This window comes from Eupeodes corollae, chromosome 1, assembly GCF_945859685.1.
Source record: "Eupeodes corollae chromosome 1, idEupCoro1.1, whole genome shotgun sequence".
In the NCBI taxonomy this organism is placed as follows: Eukaryota; Metazoa; Arthropoda; class Insecta; order Diptera; family Syrphidae; genus Eupeodes; species Eupeodes corollae.
Genome location: NC_079147.1, coordinates 285,692,051 through 285,702,283, shown reverse-complemented (window position 1 = coordinate 285,702,283; position 10,233 = coordinate 285,692,051). Strand labels below are relative to the sequence as shown.

General features: G+C 39.2%; 2 protein-coding genes across 2 annotated transcripts; one reads left to right on the top strand and one right to left on the bottom strand.

Moving 5' to 3' along the window:
• Positions 1-4,044: 4,044 nt before the first annotated feature.
• Positions 4,045-5,894, top strand: LOC129938908 (general transcription factor IIH subunit 4). Its single transcript, XM_056046735.1, has 4 exons — positions 4,045-4,339; positions 4,399-4,503; positions 4,563-4,971; positions 5,033-5,894. The coding sequence occupies exons 1-4, from the start codon at positions 4,188-4,190 to the stop codon at positions 5,825-5,827; spliced, it is 1,461 nt and encodes a 486-aa protein (XP_055902710.1). The 5' UTR covers positions 4,045-4,187; the 3' UTR covers positions 5,828-5,894.
• A 64-nt stretch (positions 5,895-5,958) lies between these two features.
• Positions 5,959-8,441, bottom strand: LOC129938903 (T-cell immunomodulatory protein). Its single transcript, XM_056046726.1, has 3 exons — positions 7,885-8,441; positions 6,824-7,813; positions 5,959-6,746 (listed from the first exon to the last, which is right to left on the bottom strand). The coding sequence occupies exons 1-3, from the start codon at positions 8,084-8,086 to the stop codon at positions 6,136-6,138; spliced, it is 1,803 nt and encodes a 600-aa protein (XP_055902701.1). The 5' UTR covers positions 8,087-8,441; the 3' UTR covers positions 5,959-6,135.
• Between the last annotated feature and the right edge of the window lie 1,792 nt (positions 8,442-10,233).

The following is a 10,233-nucleotide window of genomic DNA, read 5'->3' as shown; positions in this document are numbered from 1 at the left end:
TCTCAACCCCGCCTATAAGTTCCTCGGACGGCCACAATATATGGCGAGTCTGACGGGATTTTTGGCCAACAGAAGCAATAGATCAGTATTTTGGATTGAATTTGTAGAGAAAGAAGAAGAAAATTTTGTAAATAGAATTAATTTTTATTGTAACAGTTTTGTTTGTTTTTGATTCTATGATATATTTTACAATTTAGCAATTAGTTTCTCCTTACTGAATTGTTTGCCCCGTTTGAAGTGAACGCTCGAGTGGCGAGGTTCATGTGCACTCGTCGTGTTCTGCGTTTTTTTTCGATTATTTGTTGTCTTTGATTGTCAGGGTCCGGACCAATTCAACGTCACTACTAAAGGCATAACACTAGTAGTGAGGTTGTATTGTAAAGACATTTAAATAATCTTATACAGTAATATACTTAGAAGTTCGTTTGTTTTGATTTTAAATTTTTTTTATATTGCAATGACTGGTTATTTTAGAGTAGATTATAGTAATGTTCGTGGGCTAAGATCGAATTTTCTGTCTGTATACATCCATATCAATTCTAACAGACCAGCTGTTTTGGCATTGAGTGAAACCCAAGTAGGTGAAGATTCCGATCCTGCTGAATTTTTTATTCATGGGTATCGCTTAGTGCCATTATTCTTCTCACACCATGGTCTCGCCATATATATTAGGAATGATGTTGCATATCAACTTTTACCACAATACGGTCATTGTACCAACTCCCTTTTTAATTTCATGTGGTTAAAACTTTCCGTGAATAAGCACATCATTCACTATTGTTTTCTTTATCGGAGCCCAAACCTGGGCAGAGTTTCAACTTCTCAGGAATTTGATGCTCTGTCTGACTCCATACAAAGAATTGTCTCCCTGTATCCTCACACTGAAATCGTTATTACGGGCGATTTCAATGTTCACAATTCTTCGTGGCTTCGCCATTCGGGCCAGACAACGCCCGAAGGAATGTGTGCTGAGATTTTTGCTGAGTTTAACCACCTTACTCAGCTTGTCAATGAGCCTACTCGAATATCAGACGTTAACGGCCGAGCAGAAAATACTCTTGACTTGTTTCTCACTTCTGATCCTGATAAGTACACAATCAGTGTATTGACGCCTCTAGGCACATCGGACCATAGTGTTATATCTGCTAATTTCTCGTGTCAAACAAATCCAGTTAAAGAAAGAGCTCCAAAGAGAACCGTCTGGCAGTACGAGAAAGCCAACTGGGACGGTCTCAATAATTTTTTCAGGATCTTTAACTGGTCGCTATGCTTCCTCGATAGCGACGTAGACTCCAGTGCAGATATGATTTCTAGGCCATAAGGACCTACACGAAATTGTTCAGAATCTTCTCAACCCCGCCTATAAGTTCCTCGGACGGCCACAATATATGGCGCTAGCAAAACCACTGCGTAAGCTTTTCCATCTATCCTATTCTTCTGGGCTCGTTCCGAGTAGTTGGAAAACTGCATTTGTTCAGCCAATTCCAAAAAAAGGCGAATCTTCTTCTCCCACAAATTACCGACCGATAGCACTAACGTCCCTTCTTTCTAAGGTCATGGAAACGCTGATTAATTATCAGCTTAAGAAATATCTTGAGGAACGGAAGCTTCTTAATGACCGGCAATACGGCTTTCGTAGCAATAGGTCCACTGGTGATCTCATGGTTCATCTCACCGAACAGTGGAACAGATCTTTACATCGTTTTGGAGAAAGTAAGATTATTGCACTTGATATTTCAAAGGCATTTGATAAAGTTTGGCATCTTGCTCTCTTATCGAAAATGCGTGCTTTCGGTATCGACGAATCTCTTCTTCGTTGGATTAGAAATTTTCTTTCGAACCGTTCAATACAAGTTGTTCTGGACGGATTCAAGTCTGAAACTCATAAAATAAACGCTGGTGTGCCCCAGGGCTCCGTTTTGTCTCCGACCCTCTTCCTCATTTTTATAAATGATCTCCTGTCCGCTACTTCTAATCCAATACATTGTTTCGCTGACGATAGCACTCTTAGCTTTTCATATTCGTTTCCAGACTCACAACCCTCCTCTTCGGATGTGGAACTGCAACGGCAAAATATGATTAGCTCATTAAATTCCGACCTACACAGCATTGTACAATGGGGAATAAAAAATCGTGTGGAATTTAATGCTTCGAAAACGCAATGCTGTCTTGCTTCGTTAAAGCGAGATAAACCGTCTTTGCCACTATCTATGAGTGGCACTTGCATCAACGAAACAGAAAATCTTGACATCCTCGGAATGTGCATCAGCAACCACCTTTTGTGGAGCGATCACATACGCGATGTTGCCAAAAATGCCGCAAGATGTCTAGGTTTTTTGAGACGTTGCAAGAAATTTTTTTCTCCGTCTGATCTGGCTACAATCTATAAAACCTATATACGTCCGAAACTTGAATATAACTCTCATCTCTGGGCTGGTGCTCCAGTAACTTATTTAAGCCTCTTGGACAGTATTCAAAAAAGAGCTTTTAAAATGATTGGTGACATAAACATCATCAACTCGTTTACATCACTCGAACATCGACGCAAGGTTTCTTGCCTCACCCTTTTTTACCGTTATTTTAACGGACTATGCTCTAGTGAAATAGCCAGTTGCATTCCTCCCCTTAAACAATTTAACCGTAATACCCGCGCTTCTAGGAATGCCCATCAGTTTACCCTTGAGCCCAACTTCGGACGTACTATGAAGTACAGAGATTCTTTTTTTAGCCGTACTACGCGAATGTGGAACGCCTTGCCACGCTCTATCTTTCCCTTTCATTGCAATGTTCAGAAATTTAAAACCAATGTACACCGACACCTCCTATCCAACCCTTCCCTCTTTTCCTAATGCTCACACTGTGTCTTTGGCATATTAAAGGTATAAAAAACCCTTTTAGTGTTTGCTAATTATAAAAAAAAAAAAAAAAAAAAAAAAAACTAAGAGGATAGCTGTAGCCAAGCGAGCTTGTAGTTCTTGTTGGTTCATGTCGTGAGCCCATTTCACCCGTCCCCAGAACTCTTTTTCTAGACGAGCTAGTCTTACTTTAAAATCAATTTAAATTGGTTAGAATTAATTTTATTTTCACAAATCATTTGAGAAGAACAAAACTTTTTACTCACAAATTTTTTCATCAATACAAAATTTGACGGCCGGTGTTAAACAAATTTTAATGTCAAATAAAAACGTGTGAATGTTCGGTGTGAACGATTTTCGGGTTTTCGAAAGCTTTTTGCCGAAAACCCGGTTTTGGGTTTGGTGTGAAAATTCTTTAACGCTCCGAATTAACGGCGACAGTCGTTCCATAGTCGTTTTCTGAGAAGTAAGGTCCAATAACATCTCCGAATCGAATATGACAATTTTGTTTATTAACATACCTAATCACTTAGTAAGAAATATGCTTCGTCGCTGAGGTAAATTTTGTTTGAAACATCGCCATCCACCGCCTGTTGTTCAAGCACCTATTCGACGTCATTGTGAATGGTCAGCTGGCTTCAGTTGTGATACAAGCGAAACAATGATGCACATGCCTTACAAAATCTGTAACCATTACAGTCTCTTCAAATTTCTTCACAATTTTACAAATTGCTTGCGTACTTGGACTCCTCTTAAGGTACGATATGTGGCTGTGGCAAGATCATCATTTTTGTAGAATATTTTCAATTTTCATACGTAGTAAGGATAGTTAAACGATCCATTTTCGTAAATGTCAGACTTTCAACTGAAAAAAAAATGTTTGGTGAAACAACTTAGCTTGAAAGATGTCGAATTCCAGCCCTATACTTTTGAAAACGCAACTTAGATAACCCGTTATATTTATATTGTCTGAAAAAAACTTTTTATAAAACCTTTCAGCTATCAATCAAAAAGAAAAACAGGCTTCACGAAAAGTTACTTTTAGTGGAATGTGATTGCTTGTTTATATCGACTCATGAAAACTTTTTTTTTAATTTTTGCTTCTGAACGCGTTCATCTAATTATTAAATTCCTTAAAAATTGCCAAACAAACAGTCCTAACTTCAAAAATCCGGCTGTGTATGGAAACAAAAATGTAAAAACGTCAAAAATAAATAAAAAAGCAGAGAAGTGTTTTATTTTGCTGCGATTGCACTCACAACAATTTTTCCCTTTTTTCCAAATAAAACTTAATTTCCACTCAAATGCAAATACAAATCATCTTAGAAAAATATGTCTGAATCAAAATCAGGTAAAACAGGCTGCCTAATTCCAAAGCCAGAAAACCTAGAATGCAAAAACCTTCAGGACTATCTGAGAACTCGAAGTCACGATGTGCTCGAGAAACTTTATAACTATCCAACTATTTGTTTGGCTGTTTATAGGTAAACTAAAATCTCTTAATTGAGTAACAATTATTAATTATCATAAATCATTTCCACAGAGAACTCCCTGAGATTGCCCGCCAGTTTGTAATTAGAATATTATTTGTGGAACAGCCAGTTCCCCAGGCAGTAGTCGCTTCATGGGGGTCACAACATTATGCCAAGTAAGCTTTAAACCTCTTATCCAACGAAACATCTCCTTATAACATCTATTTTGTCATAGGGAACAAGCAGCATCAACATCCTGCTTGACAGAATTGAACATTTGGAGAGTGACGGCGATTCCAGGCGGTCTTTCAGCCTGGGAACTCTGTCCGACGTTCAAAAAGAATCTTAAAATAGCTCTACTGGGTGGTGGGAAACCATGGTCCTTATCTCATCTGATGGACAAAGATGCCAAACCCAGAGACGTAGCATTCCTCGATAACTACGCTATGGCGCGATGGCGATGTGTACTCCATTACATGGTTGGTGGAGGGACAACTAGCAAAGGCCAAGATAGCGAAGGCATCAGTCCAGATGCTGTACGAATTCTTCTTCATGCAAACCTTATGAAGCGAGACGAACGCGATGGGACTCCAAGTATTACCCGACAGGGATTCCAATTCCTTCTCCTCGACACACGATCACAAGTAAGGTTCTCATATCATGTCTTAATTTTTCCCTCGACTAAATCTTATCTAACATTGACAGGTCTGGCACTTTATGCTTCAATATCTAGACACCTGCCAGGAGCGAAATCTCAGCCTTCCCGAGTGTCTTTCCATGCTCTTCCAGCTGAGTTTCTCGACTCTTGGTCGTGATTATAGTTCCGAAGGCCTCAATCCCAAGATGCTGACCTTCCTGCAGCATCTGCGTGAATTTGGCTTGGTGTACCAAAGAAAACGAAAAGAAGGTCGCTTCTATCCCACCCGCCTGGCGCTAAACGTAACCAACAAAAACGGACCCGTTCCCACGGTTTCCAATGAGGAAGACAAGAGTCAAGATCCTGGCTACATTGTCGTCGAAACCAATTACCGAGTATACGCCTACACCGACTCGAATCTTCAAGTCGCCCTGCTGGGCTTGTTCACCGAATTGCTCTATCGATTCCCCAACCTGGTGGTTGGGGTTCTAACTCGCGACTCGGTGCGGCAAGCTCTCCGCGGTGGAATCACCGCCGAACAGATTGTCAGCTATCTCGAGCAGTATGCCCACCACAATATGAAAACCACAGAATCGGCCATTAAATCCCGATCGCCACTACCTCCAACCGTCGTCGATCAAATCAAACTCTGGGAGAACGAACGGAATCGGTTTGTCTACACCGAGGGTGTAGTCTACAATCAATTCCTGTCGCAGGCCGACTTCATAACTCTACGCGACTATGCTCAGTCCATAAATGTCCTGGTGTGGCAAAGTGAAAGAAATCGCACAATGGTAGTCACGAAAAATGGCCACGACGATGTGAAGAAATTCTGGAAACGATATTCCAAAAGCGGTGGTTAAGGATCCCAAAAACTGTATCTATGTTATTGTTGATTGAACTTAAATATAGAATCATATCACGATAAAATCTTCCATGTTTTCTTATATTTATAGAAAAGCGGAGAATGAGAAATAAGTGATTAATTCAGTCATTTGTTTAATTAATTAATTGTTTAATGTTAAAGTTGTTTAGTTTTGATAATCTTACATAAAATTTTAAATTAAAATGAAAAACAAAATGATTTTGAAGGGAAAAAGTAAGAATTCTTAAAATTTAATCAATTTACTATCACGAACTAATGCACACAGCTCTTTGGTCTGCTTGGGCTTTACATAGCATCAAAATGGAATCTGTGTGCCTCTTGCAACTTCTCTTGCTTATCCTCCTTCTTCTCTTTGATATAAAGAACGAGAATGATCAAAATAATGACCAAACAAGTGCCACCCAAAGCCACGACACTCATTAGAATCAATTTACTTGGAGTGACGAAGAGCTGAGCCTTCCAACGTTGAGGTTCCTCGATTGGCTGTGGCACTACGATGATTTGGGAGTTGGGAATCAATTGGGTCCATGTCCTGGACTTATTTGCCAGGCCCACGATGAGAGTGTCTACGAAATTAGGTGTTCTTCCGAGACCAAATATTGTGTAGGGCATTTGTAGGGCGAAGTATGCCGATTGGGGCAGTTGGACACTTGATCCACGTTGAATGTCACCCTCCTGAGTGGTGGTGAAATATTCGATGCGTGGTCCGGGTAGGTTGGTGCCGTAGGTACGTTTCTTGCGACCCAATGCGGTTTTTTCTGTGGGATTGAACTTGTTTGTGAGAGCGGTGAGGACAATTACCTTGACGAAGTTAGCATCATAGTCGAGAGTGTTGCGGAAAGCCAGAGGACGGTATTTTCCATTTTTCTTCTCGATCAAAATCACATCCAGGACACCTGTGAAAAAGGAATACCATTTAAATAATCTTTCTTTTTTTTTCCGGTTGAAGAAGAACTCTCGCCAAAAAACTTACCATCTTGATAGAAATCATAGAAAGCTCCAGCAACAGTGTCATTGCCCATGGGGGAGAGAGCATTCCATTTGACCTCGAAGGTCCGCTTGAGTGGACCATTGCACACAGTACAGGGAACATTCTCCAGCAGGTATGTCTGCATTCTAGCTTGCGGTCCAGTGATTGCCTTGAGAGTGACCAACAAGTCTGGGTAACCATCCATGTTGTAGTCGCCAGCACGAGCTGTAATCGTCTTCAAATAGACATCATCCTTGCGCGGTTGGATAAATCCCCACTGAACACCTTGGGGATCCTTGAAATTCACATGAATGTCCCGGAAATGGTGTCCATCATGGGCCAAGATTGTGGAATTAGTGCAATCGTCGTGGAAGCACATGGGCAAGATCTGATTTTGGACACCTTTCAACTCCAAGTCAAGGAATATACTCTGTCCCACATGACTGTTCTGCAGTCCAATGATGTTTATGTCTATTTTGTGATTGAATAAGAATCCCTGTTTGTCATCGTCGGTCTTGCCATACCAAACCTCGAAGAACTTCTCTGTCTGCACAAACAGGTCGGCGGTGAAGTCATGATTAATGTCCAAATAGGCATTTGCATGGGGTGTCTTAATGACGGCATTAAGGTTTTGATTATTTGGAGCCGGAGTTTGGGTGATATTTAGTGGAGGCAAACGGTTCTTTTGGAATATCCAGAAGGTGCGTTGTGAATATTCGTTAACTCCGAAGAGATCTATAATCATGTCGCGATTGTAGTCGATGGCCAGGGGTTCGCCGGTGGTGTTGATTGTTGTTTCATTGGCGCAAATAAGGGTGTCCGATGCACCCCAGTTGATGTACACATCGAGAAGGTTGTCCCTCGATCCACGGGTGGTTACTAGAACGTCCATTAGAGCATCGCCGTCGAAGTCTCCTGGAACTACACTTGTAATTTCCTTGCCTTTGAAGGTGCAAAACGGCCCAGGATGGAGGAGAGGCTCGGTGTAAGATCCTAAGAGGAGGAAGAATATTGTGAAAGTTTCTTTTCTTTTGTTCAAGAAAACCTTAATCTAGATAACTTACCCAATAGAATTTGAAGGGTTGTGAACTCATTGGTGATAACGAAAACATCAGTCAGCTCATCGGAATTGAAGTCCCCGAAGGCTGCTACCACCCCCTCCTTAACTGAACCGAATACCTTTGGAGTTATATCATTGGCGTGCGAAAAATTTGCAATTCCTACGCAAATTATGAAGATTATGGGATGAAAAAGCTTCATATTCATTTAGAGGTAAGTATAGTTTGATTTTATTTTCGATTTCTTTTTGTATTCTTTTCTTTTTTATTGTATTTTTCTTAAAAATTTGTCGTCATAAACAAATAACTTATCATCATCATCGTTGGCGATTTGTTTTTGTTCTTTTGAAATCGAAATCGATTTTTGTTTCGTAGGTAAAAAAACTGATTGTTTTACGATGAATTGATTGATTTATGTGTAAAAATGTATTTATGTTGTTGAATTATGTTTTTTTCGATAATATTTTTATGTTTTTTGATGATTTATTGTATTTTTTCAAATGAAAGTGACTCAGAGAAACTTTGCAACAAAACTATTTTATTGTGTGTTTTTGGAAATTGTATGTCAATTGTCAAAGTCTATAAGATGAAGTTGGTAGCAGTTGAGATTTGCGTATCGTTATTTCGAGAATCGACTGATGATAAAACTTTGAATGCTGCCGTTATAAGAGGTAGTTATATTTGAAGTTGTGTTGCTATTTGAACCTGACAAGTTGCTAATCACACTACATGGAAGTCAGTTTGTGTAGTAATTAATTAACTATCGCCAATGATCCATTAAGGTCATCGTTCGAAAATAAAACGATGTAGATCCAAGAAATAAGACAGTTACCTCTTTTTTTCTTATGTTTGTATAATTTTTAAGCATTTTCTGTCTCTTTTCTTTGCAGTTCAAATTTTTGAAACAAAAATTAGCCAGCTACCCGTCATAATGACAACTATTATTTAGGTTTTTGAAATTTAACCAGATAGAAACCAGAATCACATATTAAGTGCGTTTTTTTGGTATTCCATATAAAGCACAGTGAGAAATTGTCAACAAAAAGATCCGCAGTAGACAGATTTTTGTAATTAAAAATTGGTACGATTACAAGTAGATCTGTCAAAATAATTTAAAAAAAAAACACACAAAAAGAAGAAAGTTTTGTGAAAAACAAAAGTTAAAATTAACTAAAACTTATAAAATGGGCAATTTTTAAGGAGAAATGGTAAGAAAACATCTTCTACAAAAAAAGTGCAGTACATAAGTACCCGTGTTTTGTTGGGAAATCTATCCATAGTAAAGTAGGATTTTACACGAATAACAAAAACAATATCCATAGTGAGAATAACACCGATAAAAGTTAGAGTAGAATCTCACTATGGATAGGTTTTTAACATTTATACGAGCCTCGAATGGATCTTATGTGATTTCGTTCTCAAATGTTGGTACGATTGATATTGCATTTGTATCTCGATGGGTGTGTTTGTTGAGTAGTTCTGCATTTGGAATCATGTGTGCTTTCCATTGCGGAAAAACGAATCTATTTCTGTTGATATTATTTAGTTTTGTTTGTGAAAATGGACTAACTGGGTTTATTTTGCAAGAAAAAACAATAGAAAAGATATTTATGTTTAGCTATGTTTCCAAAAAAGGTTTATCTCAGTTTAGAATAGATAAATCTCAACTCGATTCAGCACGTCACAACAGGAATGAGGTTCGTAAATTTTACCAAAAGGTAAAAAACCTTCCAAGGGTACCAGCCACGAACCAAAGCCTGAAATGGCGATCAGGGGAACATCGTAGTAGAACGGCAGGCTATGTTGAGAAAATAGAAGGACTACTTCTTCAAATTACATAAAGGCGATGAAGAACCAAATTTCACTGCAAAGGAGATAGAACCACTCAATCAAGGCGACGCAGATCATCAAATCTGCCTACCCGACCTCGACAAAGTGAAGAGAGCTATATCTATACTAAAATCAAACAAAGCTGCTGGAGCTGACGGCATCGCTGCCGAACTATTGAAAGCAGCAGGCGATGACTTGGTAGGGACCATGCAAAAACTCATCTGCAAAATATGGTCGGAAGAAAGCATGCCCGATGAGTAGAATCATAGCATAGTGTGCCCGATACATAAGAAAGGAGACCCTCTAAACTGCGCCAACTACAGAGGCATCAGTCTCCTTAAAATTGCATATAAGATCCTTTCTGCCGTATTATGTGAACGTCTGAAACAATTCGTCTACAGCCTGATAGGTCCTTATTAGTGTGGATTCAGACCAGGAAAGTCCACTATCGACCAAATATTCACACTACGGCAGGAACTTCAAATAGATACTCAACATCTCTTTATCGATTTTAAAGCCGCATAT

Bases quoted from the DNA above. Each gene is read 5' to 3' on its own strand.
- LOC129938908 (XM_056046735.1), top strand. From the start codon at position 4,188: ATGTCTGAATCAAAATCAGGTAAAACAGGCTGCCTAATTCCAAAGCCA. The intron at 4,340-4,398 runs GTAAACTAAAAT...TCATTTCCACAG, and splicing joins ATTTGTTTGGCTGTTTATAG to AGAACTCCCTGAGATTGCCC. The intron at 4,972-5,032 runs GTAAGGTTCTCA...TAACATTGACAG, and splicing joins TCCTCGACACACGATCACAA to GTCTGGCACTTTATGCTTCA.
- LOC129938903 (XM_056046726.1), bottom strand. From the start codon at position 8,086: ATGAATATGAAGCTTTTTCATCCCATAATCTTCATAATTTGCGTAGGA. The intron at 7,814-7,884 runs GTAAGTTATCTA...TCCTCCTCTTAG, and splicing joins AACCCTTCAAATTCTATTGG to GATCTTACACCGAGCCTCTC. The intron at 6,747-6,823 runs GTAAGTTTTTTG...CCTTTTTCACAG, and splicing joins CTATGATTTCTATCAAGATG to GTGTCCTGGATGTGATTTTG.